Source organism: Dioscorea cayenensis, unplaced genomic scaffold, assembly GCF_009730915.1.
Source record: "Dioscorea cayenensis subsp. rotundata cultivar TDr96_F1 unplaced genomic scaffold, TDr96_F1_v2_PseudoChromosome.rev07_lg8_w22 25.fasta BLBR01000810.1, whole genome shotgun sequence".
Classification (NCBI taxonomy): Eukaryota; Viridiplantae; Streptophyta; class Magnoliopsida; order Dioscoreales; family Dioscoreaceae; genus Dioscorea; species Dioscorea cayenensis.
The window spans coordinates 105,328-131,276 of record NW_024087201.1 but is presented as its reverse complement, the minus strand read 5'-3'; the positions used below and the strand labels follow the sequence as shown (position 1 = coordinate 131,276).

Genomic DNA, 25,949 nt, shown 5'->3' with positions numbered 1-25,949 from the left:
CTTCCTAAGCTTGGTATTTGCTGCAGATTTTATGGTTGTTAATGTATGCTTAAATCCTAAGTTATTGTCTAATCCTTGGTTATTCTTGGGCCTTGTTCTGTTTGAGTGTTTTGAGTTGTTAGTGTGTTTAGTTTATTGTTTGAAGGTTTATTTAATTTGCACGCTTCATTCAGTTACATCTTCTTGTTTAAAATGTGTATCTTGGTTTGAAAATTTTTATAAGCATCCAGTCCTGGTGTAGTTCTTGGGTATGTATATATGTATATTTGTAAGCTTGAACCTTTAAGCATGCATTTTTTATCTAAATTATCTATATATATGTATACATGTTTGTAAACTTGAGGTTTTGAGCTTACAACCATAGTGTAATCCATTTATAATTATAAACATGCATTTTAATGATGTTCTAAAGCTTTGTTTGGTCTTGAAATCTTGAATTTTGATGATAATTTGGTGATTAGGTAAATTGTTTGACTGAGTCCACGTTGATTAGCCTTGGTTTTAAATGCTTCTTTTAGTTTATTTTGTATTGTTATATTAATGTTGTTGTTTAAGTGAGTGATTGTTTAAAAATTATTATCATATTTTTTTATTCATCCTCTTGGGTCTTAATTGTTTTGTTATATTTGTAAGTTCTAGATATTTTTTTAGTCTTGTTTATTAGAGTTGTTGATTGCTTAGTGTGATCCTCTGTAGGCCATGGGTTTTAGTTGTAAGTTTAGGCCCAGCCTAGGATTTGTAATCTAAATATAGTTTTTTTTCTTAGAAGATCCTGTAGTGAGCCTTAATTCGCTACTTTTGGTGAACCTAACTCCATAGCCCAGAACTAGGTAGGCTCTCGCACCCGTATAATTCTGCATTCTTGGTGTATAGTTAATTTTATAATGATTCAAAATTTTATTTATTTTTTGAATTATGATATTATTTCTATTGGCTTTTCTATTGTTATTATATTATTTTTTAGTTATTCATTTATTTAATTTAATTATTTTATAAAATGATTTATTTGTTAATTCTTTGTCTGTACTTTGTTTTTTCTGTGATTTTTAGTACATCTCCATTTTTGGTAAATTGCCCAGCTAGGAGGAGTAAGTCCTAGCCATGTGCACATATTTTTTGTAGTAGCCCTATCAGACATGTGTGTTCATTTTGACTGCGGTCAAAAATCCGGCTTCGACTGTTAATATTCTGTTTGTTCTTAAATCAAATTCGAAGATTTAGCCTCGAGCTGTTGAATATGTTTATTAGTTAGGGAGGTGTACACTTCTGGTGTTTTACCCTATTTTTCGTATTTTAATTAATTTATGTATTTTTGTCTGTTATTTTACATTTGAGTTATTTTTCGTTCTCTGTTTGTCTTTTTATTTTTATATATGTAAATTTCTGGTTATATGTATTTTTCAGTATTTTTGTGATCCTACTGGGTCTTTGTGGCTCATATGCTCTGTGAATTGTTTTTGCAAGAAAAGATTGAGCTTAGGACCTAGGGTTGTTCTGAGGTCGTGTTCCTGTAGTTTGTTGTATGTATGAGAGCTACCACCTATGAAGTATGAAGCTATTCTCATAAATCGGATACTAGGTATGCCTTATTGAGAGAAAGAGCTATCTAATAGAATGTGTGAAAACTACCACCTCCGGTAGAAAGGGCTACTACCTCAAAAGTGTAAAAGCTACTCAAGAGGTCTCTTGGGAAAGGACTACCTTAGAGGATTTGTGCAGCTGCTACCTATTCTTTTTTGCATATAGATACTTCCTCACTAAAAAGTACTCTAAAGAGTGGACACTTAGTTGACATGAGTGAGTTTACATACACACGCATTCGGATTTTAATTCTTTTTTATTTGAGTTTTTGCTAGAGTATTGATTTTTTTTTCTTTATTTAGTGTTTGATATTTTTCTTTCTTCTAGAATGCTATTCTTGTATACTTTTGGTGAACCTAAGGCCAAGCACTTCAAAGTCTCTTCCCTGTGTTTTAATGTGTTGATTTTGTTTGAGGACAAGCAAATGCGTAAGTGTGGGGGAGTTTGATAAGTGGTTGTGTATACATATTAATTAGTATGATTTACGTACATTGAGCATTAATTTTATTAGGTTGTATGGCTCATTCTTTTGTTTTTGTGTTCTTTTGTACATCCAGGGTTGTGAGGACTTATTGAGAAGAGAGAATGCAAAAATTGGTCATGAACGCAGTTTTTGGGAGTATTCTTGCATGGAACAAGTATCAAAACATAAGTCGTGATCATAAGCATGAGGGCATGTGCCGACTTCCAGGAGTGCTCAAGTCATTTCATGTGGTGGAAGGGCAAAAGGGCAATTGTACACTCGTGTTCTTGCTTGTGCAGAAATCTCAAAAGCTGTCTCAATGCGTTTGAAAGACAAAATACGACATGATCTACCACACGGGTGTGTGCCAGGCCGTGTGACCTCAAAGGAGGAAAAAAAGATTTGGGTGGTACTATTTAGGTTTATTGTAGCGAAAGACTGTTCACGGGTTACTGTAGTAGTTAATGTTAATTGGGCCAAAACAGAGAATCCACACTATCATGTGGATCCCAAATTTACAAGTTTCAAAGGCCACTCAAAGGGATTTTTGGGAATCGTTTTCCTATCTTGGAGAGTGCGCAGCTAGGGTTTTGGGGATGTTTTTGAGAGGTTATGGAGCGTTTATAGGTGATTCAACATCGATTTCCTTCGAATGAGAGTTATTTAAGGGGCTTTCGACGACATTGATTCGGCAACATGTGCCGTAGGCTCGACAGAAAAGGGGGTATCTTTATGGATTGTTTGCACTATTATTTGATGTCATCTTTGATTTTGTATTTCTCCATTGAGAGCTAAACCCCTAGTGTGTACTTGGACATGTAAATCCTAGGTTATACTTATTTTTTTTCCTTTATCGTGTTTCCTTTAATTGAGTTTTTAATTGAGTTTTAATCTTGTGTGCTTGATGCTTGATTTTCTCTTAGAGTGACACTGGGGTTGAGAATATATTCTAATCATCATTTTGACTAGTGACCACCACTATTACGATTAAATTAACCGAGGTTGAAGAGGGTTGAGAGGGTGCGTCGAGAGATAGTGGAACGTCCTATTTCTCTTCTGATGTGATTTATTCTACCTTCACATTACAAGAGTTCTTTGCAATATCAACAGAGTGAAGCGTCGAGAGTCCCCTCTAGGGCTTATTTGTGATTAGGGATCCTTTGTCTGGACCAAAGGGTTTGATCTAAATTTGAGAATAGTATTTATCACTTGCATTCTCTAGAGGTTTAAGCAGTCATACGTGGTGTAAGGCGTCGAGAATTCCCTCTCTACCGGGACCTCGTAGGAGACTAGTCGTGGTTGATCTTAGATTTGGGACTTTGTGCTTTTGGATTTCCACGACTCAAGAAACCTAGGGAAGCATTGTCGGGCTACCCCACTTTCTTATTGATTATCTCCTCTTCTTGCCCTTACCTATTTACTAGTTTCCATATTTTGATAACAACTTAAGCATCCACCAATTAATTTGTCACTTTGGCTATTTAGAAAAATTAACTGTTTCTAGAGTTTATTCCTTGTGGATTTGATTACCCACTCTTTGGTTACTTTATTACTTTGACACCCATGCATTTGCAGTACACACACGAAAAGGTGTGACAACTTTTTTGACATGCCCATGTGGATTTTTTGACATTTCCTTAAAAAAACACTTGTTGAACATACACGTGCATTTTTTGTGAATCTTCTTCATATCTTGGAGAGAGAGCACGGCTAGAGTTTTGAGGAGGTTTTTGCCAGGTTTTGGAGTGTTTATAGGCGATTCAACATCGATTTCTTTCGAAGGAGAGTTTTTGGGGGAGCTTTCGATGACATTGATTCAGCGAATTGTGCCTTAGGCTTGACGGAGGAGTCTTTTGGAGAAGGATAAGCGGCTCTTGGAGACCATCATCATCGATAGAAAATGGGTTATTATTATGGATTGGTTGTACTATTATTTGATTTCATCTTTGATTTTGTATTGCTCCATAGAGAGCTAAACCCCTAGTGAGTACTTGGACATGTAAACCCTAAGTTATACTTGTTTTTTTTACTTTAATGTGTTTCCTTTAATTAAGTTTTAATTGAGTTTCAATCTTGTGTGCTTGATGCTTGATTTTCTCTTAGAGTGACACTAGGGTTTAGAATCTATTCTAATCATCCTTTTGATGAGTGACTATCACCATTAGGATTAGATTAACCGAGGTTGAAGAGGGTAAAGAGGATGATTCAAGATATAGCGAAATGTCTCATTTTCCCTCTGATGTGATTTATCCTACCTCTACATTCCAAGAGTTCTTTGCAATCTCAATAGAGTGAAGCTTAGAGAGTTCCCACTCCGATGGGGCTTAGTTGTGATTAGGGATCTTTCGCCTAGACCAAATTTTTGATTTAGATTTGGTAATAGGGTTTATTACTTGGAATGTCCAGAGCTTTAAGTAGTCATATGTTATGTGAGGCGTCGAGAGTTCCCTCTCTGTCGAGACCTCAATTAGGATTTGGGACTTTATGCTTTTAGAGTTCCCTCTCTAGAGTTTATTCGCTGTGGATTCGACTACTCATCCTTTGTGTACTTTATTATTTCGATACCGGTGCACTTGTGGTACACACACATAAGGGTGTGTCAATCATGCTACCAAATTAGTTGATTATAATTGTCCCGATGATGATGATGAGTCTTCTCTTCAATTTTGTAGTGCTGAAATATATTTTTAAAGCAACGAAGATGGAGGCAGCTAAATATTCTAATTTTCGTTATGGTGAGTATGGTGATTGTGGTCATGATGAAGTGTGTTGAATTGGATTTTTTTTTCCCAACCATCATTGTGTTCTTGTTGGAGCACACCAATAGTGGTGTCGAAATTTTTTTGCCTTTTTTCTACTTAACCCACAGAGCAGAGAGTAGGGCAATATACTAGACGTCTCATAAAGGTAGATTTTTAATAGCATGTGTTTTTTTTTTGCATATATAAATATTTAAAGTTGAAACCACTTGCTTAAGTGATTCAAATCTCTATTATTTTAGTTTTTTTTCTTTGACATTTTTTTAAATGTTGTACTTGTGATTTTGGGATTTATAATGGTAAGCTATTTGACAATTATCTGCGTATTGTAAACTATCATATTGTTAGTGAGTAAATTTATTAGATATAATATTATAAGCTATCAATTTATTGTTCTCATTAAAATGTGAGAAATGGTTTAGGTATGTGGGCATGCAACACGTGTATATATATACTGTGAATTGTAAGAATCTCCTATGTGTTATTTACAAAGGAAAAATACCTTATTTATACATGATTATAGCATACTAATGACTGTCATAAATAGAGAATCAATCAGCTATAGATAGAGAATATTCACATATATTTTGAATATTTTAATGCTCTCCTTGAAGCTAAAGCATAGATATTATATACACCAAGTTTGTTGCATATGTGCTTAATTTGAGATTCTCTTGGGGCCCTTGGGAAAACATCTATAAGTTGATTGTTGGAGCTAATAAGCTCAGTAACAATAACTCAGTTGGCCAGTTAAGTGACACTTGATCTCAATGTGCTTGGTCTTTTCATGAAAAACTGGATTAGAGGTAGTGTGTAAGGCAGCTTGATTGTTACATATGAGAATCATTGGAGTAATTTTACATAACCTCAGTTTTTTTTAGAAGTTGTTTGAACCATCAAAGCTCACATGTTGCATTGGCCGTGTCTCGACACTTGACCTCTGCACTTGATCTTGCTATCACATTTTGTTTTTTGCTCTTCCAAGATACTAAATTATGTTCAAATAAGACGCAATATCCTGAAGTTGACTTTGATCAAAGAGACATGTTGCCTAATCTGCATCTAAATAGCAACTAATCTCCAAATGCTTTTTATTCTCATAAATTAAGCCTTTTTCGGGTGCGCCTTTGATGTACTCTAGTGTAGTGCAACTTCTTAATGAGAGTATCACATCGGGAGTTTAAAAATTGACTCCGCTCATAGAAAATGAGATGTCTAGTCGAGTTACTGTGAGATAATTAAGTCTACCAACCAATCTCCAATTTTTCCCCTAATCTGATAGCGGCTCCCGCTATTATGGTAGAAGTTTAACATTGGGATCCATTGGAGTGTCAATTGGTTTAGATTATAATAAGCCAGCCTTATCAAGAATGTCTAATACATACTTTTTGTTAAGATATTGAAACCCCTCTTTTAGATTGTGCAAATTTAATGGCTAAGAAGTATTTGAGTTTTTCCATGTTTTTCATCTGAAGATGTTTGAACAAATGATCTTTCACTTGTTGGATGCCGTTATTATCATTTCCAGTAATTACTATCTTCTATATTGAACAAACCCTGTTTTCAATTGGTACAAGGATTAGTTTGCATAGTTTTCATAGTAAGAGAGAGCACAAATGATCATGTTGGCCTTGCATTCACAATCTCTCTTAACTCATATGGACAAAGTATGGTTTTGGGTCAATGTGACATGACTCCCACAATAATAAAAATTCAGAGAAACCTGTTAGTTTTTCAATCCCAATTTCTATCATCACAGATGGACGAGTCATTGGTTCTTGTTGTCTTAAATAATTTTCTTCCTCAATTTGTCTTATATTATTTTTTATTTTATTTTTTTGTCTCTTTTTCCATATTATCTATTTTCTGAGAATTGGTTAATTTCTTTTGTTAATATTACTGGTGGTATCTTCATTATTTTTCTTATTATCCTTTTTTCAATTTAATCTATCATTCCTTGTAAATGTTCTACTATTCTAGTTAGGGAATATGTCATTGTATATTTCAATATGATTTTATCTAAGTAATTTTTTCTTCCAAATTTGTTAATTTCTCATCTATTAATTTTAAATTATAAGTGTTTATTAAATTAGAAGATTTACTTTTAAAACTAAAAAACATATAAGCAGAATTGAAATGCTTCTATCACCAGAGAAACAAGTGGAAAAACTTAGGAATAACAACATACAACTAATTCTAGGAGAGCAATTATATCAACATGGAATTTTAGATTTCCAGATTGAAATTTTATAAACATTATGATGAAGTAGAAGTTTGTTGTCCAAATGACAAAGCACAAGTTTTTTTTTTAGACTTAATAACATATGATATATGTCAATATGTTTATCTATTAACTCTAAATTATAAGTGTTTAGTAAGTCTTTCATTATTTGTTCCAAATATGCCTCAATTTGTTCTTCCAAACAAATCATTTTCTTATCATATTTTTCTATTCTAAAGCTTTGACGACTGTCACTATGTTTATAATATCCTGTTTATAATAGAAGAAGAAGCTTTTGTCTTTTTATGGGTTTTATTTACCATTCTTTTCGAGCTAATATTTCTAAGACATAATAATTTGTTGGTATAGGTTTTATGCCTTGGCTTCCTTTCTTTTACTTCTACTACTTTTGCAGATTTTAAGAATAAAGTGAAGATCATAGATATATGGGACCCTTCCAAGGTTTGTAACTCCCAGTGTTTGAAGCTTGAGAGTGAATTTAAGTAGTGCTTGATGGGGTCCCTGGGGAACATTGGGGGCTTTGAGAGGGAACCATTAATTCATCTATTGGGATGCTTGCCCTCGAGTAGTCACCAAATCAGTATCCTCTAGCTCTTGTAATAATGCGCTTCATGTTATATTCTGTAGTAGACATTTGTGAAACCAGATGGTATATAAAGTGCTTAATGATACTAAATAATCTAGTGTTAGATAAACTATTTCTAAATTATTATTCATATATGCTTCCATAACTCCTATGATAACCTTTGGCATTGAATTTATATGTGTGTGTATATATATATATATATATAATTTTTTTTAATTAACGTACATGTTGTTTGACGACAATATCTATTTTGGTTGGCTTTTGTAAAAACTCATTATCATATTATTTTAGAGTTCTTTTATTATTATTATTATTATTATTATTATTATTATTATTATTATTTTTGCAAATTAACTAATTTTGTATTTAAACGAAACTGTTTTTGCGTTCGCCGCAAAATACATACTCAAGTGTCTTTTATTTGACATTCACAAGTACAGAATTTAATCCAAACAACTTAAGATTGTCACATATAGTCTTATATAAAATAAAGGGTAAACAACCTAAATAGTTCTTTAGTTTTTCGTATGTTTCTATTTTGGTCACATAGCTTTAAAATGTTACGATCTGGTGCCTTATTTTTAATTTTTGTTATGATTTGGTCACCCGAGCATACGCTGTTAACGACATTCACATGTGGCGTATACTAGATTAGATGTCAGCTCAGAGCAAAGATATGCCACGTAGTATAACACATGTGATTGCAGTTAATGGCATATGTTCGGGTAGAGATGGGAATCTGTACTCTATCCGACGGGTATATCTATACTCGATCAAAGAGGGTATTACCCTTTTTGACCGAGTACGGGTAAGGGCATTAACCGTTATTTTTTGAGTGGGTAGGGATCGGGTAAAGGTATGCCCTTACCCTACTTGTACTCTTACTATTGAAGAGGGTACATGTATAACCCGTACTCGTACCTTCATATATATAATTTTTTTCTTAAGCTAAACATTTACCCTGAATTTACCCAAGATCAATTTTCATGGTGATTAATTTGAAAATAATAATTTAAATTTTCGCTTAATATTTTATTTTGAATTTTATTTAATTTTTATATTTATATTTGATAGAGCATATTATTATCAAAATTGAATTCTGGATTTATATTAAGAATCATAATTAAATTAAAAAAGAAAACATTACAAAACAAATATTAAAAAACAATGTCATAATAATTTATTCTATAAATTATACCCTAGAAAATAAGATGCTAATAAAAAATCAATTGGATATATAAATTAATCAATTAATTTACAAACTTAACGAGAATTACTTAATTTACAATTGCACTTCTATTCACAATCTCACTAGACATTTATAAAATTTGAAAATATATAAAATTTAAATAGTAGATATATGAAAAAAAATTTAAAACAAATATCGAGATAGTTAATCAAAAACAAAAAAGGTAGAGATACCTTTGAGTCATAAATAGATGCCAATGAAAATCAATCAACTTGTTATTTTATATAAATCAATTTGTTAAATATGATTTTTATATGATTATATAGTCTAAGACAAACAATTATGTATTAAAATAATTTTTTAAAAAACATTAATATTGACTATTAGCATTATTAAAAAAGAATATGTTTTTTCCTTTTTGGTCAATAAATATTTGATTTTAATTATTTTAGAAATAATTTTAATTGCAATCAGTTAGAAATAAATAAATAAATTATTGTAATTATAATATTTATAATTATTATGCATATCAAACAATAATATAAATTTCATGATTCAATTTATAAAAATAAAATTATAATTGTTTATCTCCCCAAATTTTAAATATTAAACACAACTCCTTAAAAAAAAACAAAACCTTCCAAATCCATAATCCCCTATCGCGGTCCACCTCCCGGCTGATCTCATTCTAGTAACCCACTTCTGTTTAGGACTCACCGAAGTCGCCACCGCAGATGTTGCCTCGAACCTCTCTCTTCTCCTCTCCCTCCTCCTCTACATCCACCTCTCCGGCGTCGCCAAGTGCCTAAGACATCGCTTCGAGGCTCGTCCGGTTCCTTTACATCGTTAGTGCCGGCGGTATGCTTCTCTCCTCAATCTCTTCTCCTTTTCTCCATTGCCGATTTGCTAAATGAACTTAGCGATTCCTTTAGTTTTCTTGGTTTTTAATTTGTTACTATCTAAATTTGATAGTTTTCACTATCCTTGGGAAGACGCGAAAGGGGCTGGAGTTCATCTGAGCTCGAGAGCCCGCTGATTGTCCCTAATCCTTCTCATTTTCATTCAATAGGTGTTGGAACCTCCTTAGTAGGGGTTGAACCAAAGGATTTAGGGTATGAATTCATATTCTTTTTAATTTCACTAAATTTTCTTTGATCAATTTCCAATCTTTTCTTTGAATTCATACATTTAGCCTTAATTTCTTCACTGGATTTCTGATTTCTTGTTATTATTTGTTATTATGCACTGTTTTTAGCATGCACTAAAATATCACTTTTTCTTTGATGCTTCTTTAAGATGCAGATAGTGGCATTTATGCTGACCAATTTCTGTTTTTGCCGATATTTCCCCTAGAAAGATAGCATAATGTGAAATACTTTATCAAAAAGATTTTTTTCTTATATGGTTTGTTAATATATTTATTCACTAGTTAGATGATGGTATGCATAATTTTACAAAGTTTTCAAGTTTTATGAAGGTATTCAGCTAAAAATTCTGCCATGCAATTATTTTTACCAGAATTAGAAAATTCTAAGGAGCATTGGTTTTCTTTTTTTTTTTCTTTGAATTGCCACATCTATGTAAAATTGATTTCTTTCACTTGCTAAGATCTTTCAAACTCCAAAATTTGTTAGCATTAAGCAATGCAATTATTTATTAATGGTACTCAATGTTACTCCTTTGAATAACAAGATAATAACATTTTTTTTACCTTTATTCTGAATGCATGTCCAACCCTTGGTTCTGCTCCACTTTTGTCTTGCCAAGTAGATATCTGAATTTGGATATGCAAGTGAAGTTGTTTTTGTTATTATTTAGTACACTTGTTTATTTTATTATTCACTAATATTATATATATATATATATATATATTGCATATAGTTGTTTTTCTCCTCTAAATATCAATGTGAAATTTTTTATAATTTGTGAATATGTCAAAAAATGAAAGTACTCCTCTCACTCAAGTAGAATTTGAATCGCAAGAGTCAGCTCATACTCCAATGGAGGTTGAAAATCCACATAGACATAGTCCAGTTCCAGTGCCTACTGAAGCTTATAATATTCAAATTGCCAAGGAAGGAAACTACAATCGAAAAGTCAGCAATGTTTGGCAAAATTTTACCAAGAAGATAGTGAATGGGATTATTAAGGCTGAATGTAAGCATTGCAAGAATTTGTTGGTGGCCTGTGCAAAGATGGGAACAAATCATTTTTGTTACCATTCAAAAACATGTACTAGGAGATACCGTATGGACATAAGACAAAGGATATTGACAAAAGATGTTATGACTAAAGATCTCAAAATCAAGCCTTTGATCAAGTTGTGGCAAGAAATAGGTTGGCTTCAATGATCGCAATTCATGATTATTTTCTCTCTATGGTTGATCATCATGCTTCTCAGGAGTTTTGTAGTTCTCTACAACCGTTGTTCAAGTTTCCAATGCGCAATTCTATCAAAAGTATTATTTTGAAACTATATAAGCTTGAAAAAGCAAAGACAATCAAATTCTTAGAGAAAAATGAGAGTAGAATTGCATTAATAATGGACATGTGGACTTCAAGCAGCCAAAAAGAAAAAAAATGATTTATGGTGGTTACCGCACATTTCATTGATAACTCGTGGATATTACAAAGTTAACTTTTGGGGTATATTTTATGACTTATTAGATAATTAATTAATTATCTAGTCAATTTTTACTTACAATGTTACTTGCTTTTGTAAATAGGTTTATTTATGTGCCATGTCCTCATATAATGTTACTTGCTTTTGTAAATAGATTTATTTATGTGCCACGCCCTCATATTAGTCAAGTGTTAGCTCAAGTGTTGATTGAATGTATGTTGGATTGGAATATTTACCGAAAAATTATCGTCTATTACGGTTGACAATTGTTTTACTAATGATACTATGATTGTTGAGGTTAAAAATAAGTTAGAAGAAAATCATTTGATGTTGTCTGATTGCTTCTTGAATATGCGTTGTTGTGCACATGTTTTGAATATAATTGTTAAACATTATTTAGATATTATTAAGGATGGGATTGATAAGATTAGAGATATACTTTTCACAAATACACTGATTGTAATAAGTAATAAAGTGGTACCTTATGAAGGTTAAGGTTGTTAAACCTCAGGGATTGGGACTTCTAGTATTAATTTTTCTTCTAATCTCTAGCCAGTTAATAATGGGTTGGAAATGATTGAATTGGAGATAGATAAAAGAGAAAGATGGAAAGGACAAGTGGGAAAAGATAGAGTTGTTACAATCAATGAGAAGTAATGCCCTGGACTAATTCCTAAGTGCATTAGTGTATTGACTTGTTTCCAATGACTATCAGATACATTTTAAGGCTCTTGCGTGTGCTCACAAGTAATGACATATCTATGGCTCTCTAATACGTCAAGTTTTACAATTGTAACTACGGGTCTCTTACACATCAAGTTTTGCAATTTTCAAATCAATTACAACTATGACAAATGATTGACACATCCCTTGTGTGTGTGTACCGCAAGTGCATGAGTTGTCGAATTAATAAAGTACCTTGGTGGGTGGGTAGTCGTATCCACAGGAAATAGTGATTAGAAACACAAAAATTGCTATTTAACTATAGTGAAGATGATTCAGAGTGGTGTGAACAATATCGATGCAAATAAAAATAAAGAAAATAAGAAAGAGACATAAGAGAATAATTAGAGAGGCAATCGATAGAAAATGGGGCACCCGGACGTTGCTCTCCCTAGGACTATTGTTTCAAGTGCAAGACCAATCATTATGTCTCTTAACTGATGTTTAATGAGTCATGAAAATCCTTTAACACACGGTCTCAAACCTAAGGTCAACCGTGACTAACGCTATACTATGCCCCGACGAAAAGGAGTACTCTCAACGCCTCACACTGTGTGGGTTTAAAAGAATCTCTGGGAACTCCAAGTGATAAACCTTATTCCCTAATATAGATCTAACCCTTTGGTCATAGCGAAAGACCCCTAGTTACAATTAAGCCCCAGCACTAAGGATTACTTTAACGCTTTATTCTGTTTCTTGCGCAACTAAGCCCCAGCGGAGTTCCTCTCTTAGCACTTCACTCTATTGTAACCACAAAGAACTCTTGGAACGCGGAGGTAGGATAAATCACATCGGAAGGGAAAAGGGACGTTCCGCTACCTCTCGACTCACCCTCTCGACCCTCTCCAATTTTTCTTTCTCTAACCCTCATGGTGTGTCACTCATCCACAAAAATTACCAAGATGGATTCTCAACCCTAGTGTCTCTTTAAGGGAAAATCAACTCAACAAGCATTTAAGATTGGAACTCAATTAAAAACATCAATTAAAGAAATATAATAAAAGGTCAATGAAACAAAATATCCTAGGGTTTATAAGACCAAGCACCCACTAGGGTTTAGCTCTCCATGGAGCAAGATACATTTAATAGTGAAATCGAATGTAAAAACATGCAATCCATAAGTAAAACCCCTTTATAGTCTATATCGATGGTCTTGTGGAGTAGCCTCGTCTTCTCCAAGGGTTCTCTCGTCAAGCCTAGGGCACACCTCGCCGAATCGATGCCGACGAAAGCTTCCCCAATAACTATCTTCTGAAGGAACGTGGTGTTGAAGACCGTAGAACCACTCCAAAAACCTTGCCAAAGCCTCTCCAAATCCTAGCCGCGAGAGCCTTCAAAGTTGGGGAAAAGATGAGAAAAAGATGGGAAAAAACCCTTCAAAACGTGTCAAGTCACGGCTTAAATAGGGCTGGAATCGGGCATCCACAAGGGCGTGAATCTCCAGGAATTGAATTTCTGCGAGCTATGAATAGTAACTATTACAGTAATTTTGCTACATTAATTTGCTACAGTAATTTCTTCGCATTTGTTCACTCTAATATTTCATTAACAAAAATGCATCCACAATCTACTTTTGTTTCCTTTCTTCCATACTTGTCTCCGCAACCCTAAATGTGCAAAAGAACACAAATACACATACATGAGTGATAAAATCTGAGAAAAGTTATGCTTAATATAAGAAAAGAATACTTCGTATTACTAATACGCAAGCACTAATCAATGATACATGTTAAGTTTTACAATTACAAATATGTAATTTAAGCACACAAGATTTCACACAAGAACACAATAAAACTCCATAACCATTGAAAACAAGTAGGTTAAAGTACACTAAGAATCATAGTTCATAAATTCGAGGCACTGTGGAATGGTTAGCCCTTCATGAGTTCATACAAATGAGAAAGAGAAAAAGATACAAAACAATGAAAGTTCATGATTCCCTCCTTCAAACAAAATCTTCTCAATTGAGCTCTATGACCTCCCTTGAATGGTTGAACTTCACTCCTCAATTTGTTTTTAACTCTACCTTGATCTCTCTAGAAAATGTGGTGAAGTCTGCTCATGGCCTATGATGATCGGCCAAGTGGAGGAGAAAACCCTGGCCAAAAGTACCCTTGGAAAACTTATATCTGAGCATAAAAAGGCATTTTTTGGGTCGAGCACGGCCCAAGAACGGTTGTGCTTTGGCCGTACTTTTCTCTGGACTTTGACAATAATTGGCTAAGTGTCCAGATAGTGAAAACCACGAGGAGAGCACGGTAAATAAAAATATAACTTAGAGGTAAATAAAATAACGATATGAAATGCACTCATCATCTTGTTTATTGGTCTGCTACACCTAAAAGGGTTGAGAAATTTTAAAAAAACAATGACAAAATAATTGAAGTTCTCAAATATCAAAAAATTGATTTTAGACTGCCCAACAAGATGGAACTCCACATATATGATGTTAGAAACCACTATTGTCTATACAGATGTTTATTTTCGTTTAAGGCAACACGAATCTCAAAATCAATGTTTGCCAAATGCGACTGATTGGAAGTTTGCTAAGAAAATATGTGAGAAGCTAAAAATGTTTTACACAACCATTGAAATCTTTTCTAGCACAAAATGTCCAACTACAAATTTGTTCTTTACAAAAGTTTATTAATTAAAGATAGCTTTGAACCAATGGTACTTGGATTATGATGATGTTATGATAAGTAAAATTGGCTATGTTGATGATGGAGAAGTATGACAAGTATTGGGGTGCAGTATATGAAATAATGGCAATTGCTTCAATTTTAGATCCTCATCACAAGTTTGATACAATTGAATTTTGTTTCTTCAAGATATTTGGTTCAGAATATGATGAGAAAGTTGAGAAGATTCGAGATATTCTATTTGAGTTGTTAAAGGCTTATGATACTTCTAAGGATAAGAGTACTATAGAGAGTGATGCTTCTTCAAAAGATGTTGATGCTAATGTTGATGAGGAAGAGTTTTTAGCATTTAGGCAATGAAGGAAAAATGTTAAAGTAAGGTGATGACAGGGTTAGATCATTATCTTGAAGATGATGTGGTGATTGATTCAAAAACTGACTTTGTTGTTTTGGTATGGTGGAAGGTAAATGGGAAAAAGTTTCTGACCCTGGAGGCTATTGCGAGAGATATTCTTACCATTCATATATCCACAGTTGCTTCAGAGTCTGCTTTTAGCATGAGTGAAAAAATGTTGACTCCTCATCGAAGTCATCTTCAGCCAAATACCATTGAGGCATTAATGTGTACAGAAAGTTGGTTATAGGATATCCTCCACGTATGTTATTTATTATTTCATTTGTATATAAATTATTGTTGATCTTGCAATTAACATTTTGTTATTATTGTAGGAGCTGAAACTCTCAATGATCCAACCGATAATTTGGACTATCCTGAAGATCTAGACACTATAGGTATTTTATCTTTTTAATTTACTTACATTATTTTTCATACCGATTAAATTGTTTATTTATTTCACTTTTTTTTTTTTGTTAGAATTGTTGGATACAAATGATGTAAGCATTGGTGGATTTAATTCTTGAAGATTTTTCACATATAATTAGTAAATGTGTAACTAATATTTTTCCTTGAATTTATTGATAGTTTGATCATATCACTTAATATATTTTTTTATGTTTTTGTATGTACTTACTTTCTTCAAATAGTCAATCGTATGAAGGACATTCTAATGTCATTTTTATTACTTTTTATGATATGTTGTGTAATTTTAAATTTATAGGGCATGTGTTTAAACATTGTATTGTAATGGATTATAGATTTATTGTTATTATTATTATTATTATTATTATTATTATTATTATTTAAATTTAATTAGGTAATTTGAACAACATGTAAACTGGTACTTTGTGGATAAGGATAATGATATGATTTTTTTTTACCCCAGAGGCTACGGGTATAGGATAGGAGTTCTGAGTACAGGTAAGGGTTTTAACATATACTATCTATACTTTACTAATTGTCATCAATGTTTGGGTGACCAAATTGTAACAAAAACTAAATATATGGGATAACATCATAATTTTTTAAAGTTGAGTGACAAAAATAATAATACACAAAAAGGTAATCATTTAGATTGTTTATCCTATAAAAAATGTTTCAAGGAAATAAAAGAGCAAAGAATACTTACAGTTTTAAAAAAAGTGTTAATTTAAATTCAAGAATATATAATTAGAAAAAAAAAATTAAGATGCTTGACCATTATTCACCCACTAGTCCACTAGACAAACACACCAAAAACGAAAAAATGAAAATGAAGCCAAGAAGGCTTCAATCAAACCTTATTCCTATAATTTTACACTGTACAAACAGTTATTATTTACTTAACACAATAAATTAGAAAAATAGATAAATCACTATATTGCCGGTTGCATAAATAAGCTACAGCCACAAATCACATATCATGAAAAAACTTGTAGGTCTTTATATCAAGAATGATGAACCTGATTGCACCAATGCAACCTAACAATGCAACAACAGAGAACCAAACAGAAATTGAAATATTAAGAATCTGCATTGCAACTCGCAGCTTCCTGTTCTTCAAAGTTCTACCAGATCTTAGAAAAGCCAAAGACGGGAATACGAAATCGAGTGGGGTAAAGCCGATAGCTCCACAAATGGCAACAAAGTCCCCGAAAAATGGCATTGCTGCGGCAATTAGAGTAATGAGAGACATGTAGGAAGTGGTAAGACCAAGTCTTCGGACAAAAACAGAGACTCTTGTCCTGTGGTTTGCATTTTCCGACAGCAATCTACCCTCAAAATATGCGTACGATGGTCTGCAATATATCTAAATATAGTATTGATTTCAGATGCTTTCAGTAATTAAAATTATAAATTTAAATTAATGAGAGGAGATGTAAAACTAAGCAGTATTGTCTAAAGGTGGGAATTAGAACCTGAAAGCATCCTGATATCTGAATTACGGCGAATATGTTCGCCATGACTATTGTCCATCTGGGAATGGTGAGGGAAGACAAAATATATGGTTGAACTGTCGATCCAAATGCCCAATAACCACTGAATGCCAATGACCAGTAACTCAGAACTATAATTCCGTATGCGGCAGATATGCCTTTGTACATGTTGCATTTGGCAGGATCTTTTACAGTGCTCTGGTGAAGAAACAAAATAATTGTCAGTAATAAATAATTACAGCTCGAAATTGAAAGATCGAAAACTTGTGAATAATATACTTGGTTCATAAATTGCAAGTGAAGAATTTGTTTTTATTTTTTATTTTTTTCTTCTAATAGCAGTTTTGGCGAGCCAGTTGACAGCATGTACACCAATGATGAAATAACTTTTTCTATGAAATGGTTCCAAACAAGATTAATTGATGCATGTAATACTTCTTTGTTGAAAATTTCAGGTGCAGTGAGATTATCTGAGAAGATGGGGAGTCCATCAAACTTGAAATGGCATCCTAATGAAGAAGTTCGAGGGATAATAAATTTATCGATAAAGCATTTTGTCCCTTTCCTCATATTCAGTTTATATCTTTCATAACTTTGATAAGCCTTTGTGACAGCAATGCTTTTCTTAGTTTGTCGTTGTTCTTGTTGTTGTGAAAGAGTTTGCTTGGAAGGGTTGAAATTATTAGAGTAACTAATAGTCCCACCTTGGTTATATTAGTAAGTATGGGGCATGGATATATAAACTAGGTCTCTTGTTCCATAAGCCTACCCTTTTAGGTTGGATCTAACATAGATAATATAATGGTTTGCAACTCTAGCACCTCATTTTCTATTTTTGTTTAGACATTCTTGCCAAGAGTTTTGCTATTTTAATCGATACTAAAACAATGTTTAGTTAATATTGGGAAAAAAAATGTAGATACTTATTTTCTTTTGTGATATTTGGTCCAGGTAGAATAGTTTACAATAAGTTTGGATAAGAATTTTTTTAACTTGAAATTATCCAACTTATCATTAATTTGACTCTTATTAATGCTAGTTAACATGAGAAATTTTTTATTAAAGCTACATTAGTTCAATTGATAGTCAACACTAATTAATGTAATTCATGGTAAAATTAGTTCAATTAATCAAGTTCTATAAGAAGATTTAATCTTATTCAAAGTGACTACCTTGATGTTTGGTAGTTGAATTTTTGCCATCTCCAATTAGCAAAAGTTTGTTATAGACAACTAAAATTTAATTAATACTAATTACACTCATTAATTAATCATGATAATATTTTAATATATAGTTGAAAATACAAAGTTACTCTTGTTCACCAAAACTCAAAAGACTAATGTTTTAGATCACAATTCGATACACCTATACTACCAACATGAAGGGCATTCTTGCCATTTTGAGAAATCCATGTATAGCTTGGTTAATGGTTTCTAATCACACTTTAATTCAACAGACAAAATAATAATTTGAATATGTTGAATATGATACTACTTGTTTGTTAAACTCTGTTAATCATTACTTAACTGAATTGGTTTAATTTTTCCCGGCAATATATATATATTTAACAGGTGGACAAGTTACACAGATATTGGGCTACCCTATTCAAGGGCTGTGGGCAGATGTTAAGATGCCACCCGCCCTCATCTTGTGTGACGGGAGCTTACATCTCGACCATGCACAGAGGACTCTATGGCACCACCATAGGTGTGTTTGAATCCCGAGTGTTGAGCTTCCCCGCTTGTTGTAACTTACGCGATGGAGCCGGTGGGGCCAGCCGGCAAAATAAATTTAAATCATCAAAACCCAACCCCAACTTATTCCAGCTCCAACCAAACAATTAAAAAACAATGTTGACAATGGAACTCAGCTCCAACCAAACAATTAAAAAACAATGTTGACAATGGAACTCAAGCTACCAGAGGTTTCATAATAAAGTACCTAACGAAATGAAAAACCAATATATATTTAATCATTGTTATACCTGTATTTCTGGAAGCATTGCATCACCAAATGAAAAAGCAATCGTCCCAAGTGCATTAAAAGATTTAAATATCTTAGACGAAGAGCTGCCAACCAACTTGTGATTCATCGCCTTTCTATCAGTTCTTTTTCCTGCATGAAAATGAAAATTTTACTTTTCAGAAATCTTTTCCATCACACATAAATCTACAATTTCAAAACCATTAATATGAAATAGGCTGGAAAATATGATCAACCATATATTCTATCTATATCAATCTTGAAAATGAAGTTCTATATAAATTAATTAATACTCGCAAATAATTCAAGCATCTACTCTTTAACATCGAAGTATAGATTAGAAACAAAAAAGAAAAAGGGAAGTTCACTTTACCGTTGTAAATGGTCACGCCAATGGTTGTTCCGGCAAAGCCGATAGTACTGAAGGTGCAAATGGCGTTCACCCATCGCAAAGAATGGATATCTGGAAGTTGTGACAGAACAAGCTCAAAAGCACCGAAGAAAATAATAAATTCTTGCAATGTTAGAGAACCGTTTGGATAATAGTGCTTGTAAATTGCCTGTTAATAATGGTCAGAAATACCAAAAGGTTAGTTTTACTTAAATCATGTGCGAAAAGGTTGTTTAAAGAAGTTAAGAGCTACATACCTTAAGGCTACTTCCTGCAGCAATTTGAATAGCAATGTTGTTGCCCACAGAAGCAATTTGCTGAAAAATTGTAATAGACCAGTAACCTCCAGGTCCTTCATGAAAAGAAAATAGATGCTGAAGTTGAACATAATCTGGTATTGCTTTAAAACAACTAAAAGAAAATGTTAAATTAAACTCTTTGATTTCTGACTGGTTTTAGTTTCAATCAAGGTAAAACTGAATTAAGTTTTGACTTTGATTACGCTCTAAATTGACCTCATATCAGTTAATTTTGGCTCAAATTTGCTCAAATTCAATGGGCCTCCATGTGTCTCTGTTTGGATTTAGAATAAAACATATGGCCCCTTCCATTACTGAGAAGGAGAATGTAACATTTATTACGATCGGAAGTGAAAAACAAACAATAATTTTGATAGATATAATTCCTAACAAGTGTCTGAGTTTTTAGTCTTAAATTCAGAAAATTGAAAGTAAAAACTTATCATAATTAAAATGATTAAAATGTCCAGAGGAAAAAAGGAACAGTTTATCATATAAAACTAAGACAACTAAATGATATTGATAAAAAAAGTAAGATATATGCAGATTGTGGAAGACTCGAACATCTTTTCTCTTTGATGAGAGCATTAAAGTGAAGACCCAGCTTGACGACAATCCACTTTGTGTCGTATAGAAGAACATGTCAATTCTTTGGAATGATTAAAAGTTCTCAGAATTTCTATGACATGGTGTACCTGTTACCTTCAAAGAATATGGTTGAGAATCATGATCACCTTACTGCACTTTGGATTCATAAGAATTCAGAAAGTCGATAAAAGTCTGCCTCGAATAATTTGACCATTTAGCTTTGATGGAGAATAAAAAGGTTTGCGATGTGTTTTGATATAGCATATCATTCTTGGGATTCTAAATACTGTTCTGTTAGTGTGTGTTTGGATTGACACAAAATGAAGGAATAAGGGAGGTAAAACTATTTTATTGTGTTTGGTTTGATAATGAAATGAAGTTTCGAATAAAATTAAAGAAATACATAATAAAAATTTTTTTTGCTTTACATTCCATCATTTTCATTGACTTTTGGATTGACGGGAATATAGAGGATAAGTGAAGAGAACCAATGAAAGAATGGTTGAAAGTGTAAATAAAGCAATCAGAGTATAGGCTTGATGCAAAGTTTACTGTGAGAAAGTATAGAGATCAATCAAGCATAACATAGCTCATGTGTTAATCAAAATTTTTTACATGCTGTCTATGAACATGTAACTTATTTGCATGCAATTTATCAACTGATATCATCCAGATGTTCAATTTAACGTAAAAATGCTCAACTCTAATAAGCAAAGACTGTAAAATCCAGAATATCACAGAACATCAACTTGTAGTGAGGATAAACATATTAGGGTGATGTTTTTGCAGTTAAAACATTACATTTACACCCAAATTTATGAGAATATATATGTTGTCCTAATTAAGATGCAAAAGAAACATGAGTGTGCACCTGGTTAAGCATTATACAAATAGCTTTGCCAATGAACTCCATATAAGCTAAGTAATAACTAAGTATGAAGATACAAAGAATTAAATACTGACCGAATAAACTATTTGCCAGATGACGATAAGTCGTCTGCTTCTCTCCATTCCATCCCCACAAAGATGCAATTAATAAACTCGAATACCATGTTGCCAGTGTTCCACTAACAAGACTGAAAACTCCTGAAAATGAGCAACAAGATTTAACTAACTTTACAATCGAACCAGCAAAGCATCATCATCCAAATGCCAAACCATTTATGTACCAAACTCTAGGCATAAGTAATGCTTCAATAGGTAAGAAAAAAAAAAGCATGCAGAGAGAGAGTAGGAAGGAACTAAAAAGACTTTGTGTTTATACTAATTTCTTACAAAAACCAATAATTTATACTCATTTACAACAGAAATAGCAGAGTCATGTCACTTGAATGCACACCACAAATTCAGAAATCCAATTTCTTTTAATCAATCAAAATGTGCAGAGCAAGTTAAGTTTGCACACAGATAGCATAGGAAGGAATCAAAACATCTTTAGTTATACTAATTTCTTACAACACTCAAGTATTTACACAAAGTTTATAACCGAACTAGTGGAAATCTCAAATGAAGAAATCTAAACACAAGTTATAAATCCTTCAAATGCAGCGCAAGTAAAGCATGAATATAAGGGTAAAGAGAAAGAAAAAAAGGGGAGAGCGAATGAATACCAAGGGGCCATCCAAGAGAGGCAAGGGCAGAGGGCAGAGGTGCATAGGCAGCAGGGGTGGCAATGGTTGTGGCCACATGGAAAGCTGCATGCTTCCATGTACCCCTCCCTTGTGCTCCTTCTTTTGTTGCAGTACCATGAAGAGGAGGAGCTGTTGCTCTCAACTCGACCTCCTCTTCTTCTTCTTCTTCTTCACCTTCTCTGTGCTTCCAAGCTTCTTTAGAAGTCATGGGAAACAGTAATAATGATGATGATGAACAAGAGGATCAATTTTCTTTGGAGGTGGCATGCTTTTGAAGAAATATCATTTTGGGTGGAGGCATCTATTGTTGACAATTGGGTTTTGTATTGTACGGTTTGATTTAGTCAACAGATGTTACATATTCATTGCAATATGCATCGAGCAATGTTTGTCTACGGCTCTGAAACTTGAATTTGAGAATAGGCTACTTCACTAACAAATGACTGTACTACAAGGAAATATTCAAATAAATAAAGTCATAGACCCGAAGTGTTTAAATATAAGAGAGCTAATATTCTAATAACCAGTTAACACAATGATATAAGATGCAAATACAGATAACAAAGAAAAGTCAACAAAACCATATTAGCCTTACATCAGCAGCCATGCACAATACTTGGCCTCATTATTGTGTTACATCTTATCCTTCAAAAATATACTTCCAAAACATACTTCCAGAACGATAAGAGCCTATATAAGAAATTGAGGACTAGATACACAAAAATATACTTCCAAAATACATAAAATAAATAAAAAAATTTAGATGATGAGAATGGTGCTTGAACAAGATTTCTCTTGGTTGTTTAAGGTAATGACTCGCTACACTATAATGGGTCTTTAGCGGCATTTTTTTAATATTTAGAACGTTGCTAAATATCATAACTGTGTTTTCCAAAAACGCCAAAAAAAATGGCGGCAAAGATAGTGTTGTTGGTAATGTTTTAGCAATTAACAACGTTTATCTTTAAACGTCACTAAATTAGCGGCGTTTTATATCTAAAAAAATAATTAATTTACTAATTAAATTAGTGGTGTTTATTTGTAAACGCCGCTGCATTAGCGGCATTTTTGTAACTTTTAGCGCCGCTTTTTAAAAATAAGGCTAATTTTTTTAACATGATTTTTTTTAAAAAAATAAATCCGCTCCTCTAATTATTATTATTATTATTAATTATTATTATTTTCTCTTTTTTCTCTTTTCTCTTCTCTCTTCTTTTCAAGTATCCCCTCCTACTCCTCCTAACTTCTTCTTCTTCTTGTCGCGCCATCATCATCATTATCCTCATCACATTCTTCATCTTCATCTTTTTTTATCATCTTGGTCTCCTTTTTCCACATTCTTTTTCTTTTCAATATCAAAAGGTATTTATAGAAAATAAAAAATGATGGTATTTAGCTGTGTTTTTCTTAAAAAAAACACCGCTAAATATAAATTTTAAAATAATTGGCGCCAACTTCAAATCCTTTCAAATAGATGCCGCTAATTTTAAATTTTCAAAAAATTAAAATTTAGCATCTTTTTTATGCATAAACAGCACTAAAGTTTAATTTTTTATATTTTCATGGCATTTTTTGGGATAAACACCGCAAACTTTTAATTTTATGAGTTTAAAATAAAAAAAAATTATATCATTAGCGTCGTTGTATAGAAAACGCCGCTAAATATAAAATTTATGACTTTGAAATTTAATAATATCATGAATGTAGCGCCGTTTTTAGTCTGAAACACCGTTAAATTACAGTACTTTTGTGGCGTTTTGGAAAAACACTGCTAGATATAAATTTTATAACTTTGAAATTTAATAATATCATGAATGTAGCGCCATTTTTAGTCCGAAACACCGCTAAATTACAGTACTTTCGTGGCGTTTTGAAAAAACATTGCTAAATATAAATTTTATAACTTTGAAATTTAATAATATCATGAATGCAGATTCATTTTTAGTCATAAATGACTCTAAATTACAGTACTTTCATGGTATTTTTGAAAAAACGCCGCCAAATATAAATTTTATGACTTTCAAATTTAATAATATCAAGAATTTTGTGGCGCTTTAGTAAACAACACTACTAAATTATAGTACTTTTATGCCGTTTTTGGAAAAACGCAGCTAAATATAAATTTTATGACTTTGAAATTTAAAAATATCATGAAGTTAGCGGCGTTTTAGTAAAAAACACCATTATATTATAGTACTTTTCGAGGCGTTTCTTGATAAATGCCGGTAAATTGTTATTTTACTGGCGTGTATGGGAAAACGCCACGAAAATATTAAATATAGTGGCGTTTGGTAACAATGACGCAAAATAAACACCACTAACGACCCATTATGGTGTAGTGACTTCTATTTTTACGGATTCTTCAAGTTAATTTGTTATGATTATTGTACCATGGAAGTTTCTTACATATATATATTAGCCCTTATCTCAGAGTGACTAGTTGATAAACATGGTGGGGTGGGTATTTAGCAATTTCCTCATGAATGAATTTTGATTTTGTGATCCTCGCTACTAAGTCACCCTAGTCTAGAGAGTTCTTATCATTCTAACTATGAGGAATGAATTCAAACTATTTCAATTGTGGGAGATCATTCATACACTCGTACTATCACTAACTAAGCATGTAATCCATCATAGATTTGGGCTTTCGCTAACTAAACCTATGCCCATATATTTGGGCTCTCACTAACTAAATTCGTCCACCAAACATTGCCACAATTGAATCTCAATATCAAAATGAATTAGATCAATAGAAAAGCAGTAAAAAAAAACATATTACAACCAAACTCTACTAATCCATATACCAAGAAGGTGTTTAGCTATTCATGGATGGAAGTATCATATAAAATACAATCAAAGATGAGAAAACAAGAGATCCATAAAGAATTCCCTTGAAAATCTGAAAAAAGAGTTGATGAGACGTCTCAATCCTCTATAACGCTTGATCTTCTAGCTTCTCAATTTGTTTCTCAATCTTCATCTTCATTTGGAAATGAGGATGATCCTTGCTAATGTTTGAGGTGATTCGAGGTGTTCAATTCCTTCTCCAAGAACCTAAAAGGTCACCAAAAAATTCTCGTCTTTTCTCTTCAGCATCTGTTTATAGGATCTATGAACTACTAAACACGGCCACTAAAAATGGGTTGTTTAGTGGCTGTATTAGGTAGTTAAGATTTTTGAAATGGCATCTTCAAGCATAACCAAGGCTTGGAAACATGCACCCATACAACCAAAACACAGCTATGTTCTTTTGGAACACAACCCCATGGGACAATAGACAGGCATGTTTCACAGGTGTATTCATGTCATTCACTTTATTTTCTTCTTCAAATAGCTCAAAACTTGCTCAAAAAATGATTTCTTTTACTCCAATATCTTAGAAAGAATCTAAACATAAAAAATAACTTGATTGGGCATCAAACGTATCAAAATTCTCAAAGATCAAGCAAAATGCTATGGAAAATACTATGAAAATAATGACTCATTAAACACTTATCAGATATACAAGAAGAATCTAGAAAGATATAAAAGTCAATAGAATCAATAGAATCAATAGCTTAATCAACATTAGAATATGTTCTAAGATTCAAGGAAGAGGTTGAAAAACATAAAGGAAATAGAGAGAATTCCCATGTAGATATATAGTAAAGAATATGCAGCACTATTGCATAATGAATAGATGAGAAGAACGAACAAATTTCCTAACAATGTTTACCATATAAATTATATTTGATTAAAAAATTATTAAATAAGTAACAACACCTAATAACTATCTACAGCTATTAAGGTTAGTTGAGAAGCTTACCATTATCAAGAGCAAGGTTTTAATGAAGCTTAATGTTGTGTCAACATACAAACAAGCCCAACCAAGCAAATAAGAAATATACTCTTGCTATAATGACAAATATCCATACTGAGAAAAGGGACCAAGATCCT

General features: G+C 32.6%; 1 protein-coding gene across 1 annotated transcript; it reads right to left on the bottom strand.

Moving 5' to 3' along the window:
• Positions 1-16,445: 16,445 nt before the first annotated feature.
• Positions 16,446-22,422, bottom strand: LOC120255059 (GABA transporter 1-like). The gene is made up of 7 exons (XM_039262966.1): positions 21,993-22,422; positions 21,346-21,468; positions 19,753-19,847; positions 19,478-19,664; positions 19,106-19,236; positions 17,104-17,319; positions 16,446-16,994 (listed from the first exon to the last, which is right to left on the bottom strand). Exons 1-7 carry the CDS (start codon positions 22,219-22,221, stop codon positions 16,599-16,601), a joined length of 1,377 nt encoding a protein of 458 aa, XP_039118900.1. The 5' UTR covers positions 22,222-22,422; the 3' UTR covers positions 16,446-16,598.
• Positions 22,423-25,949: the final 3,527 nt, after the last annotated feature.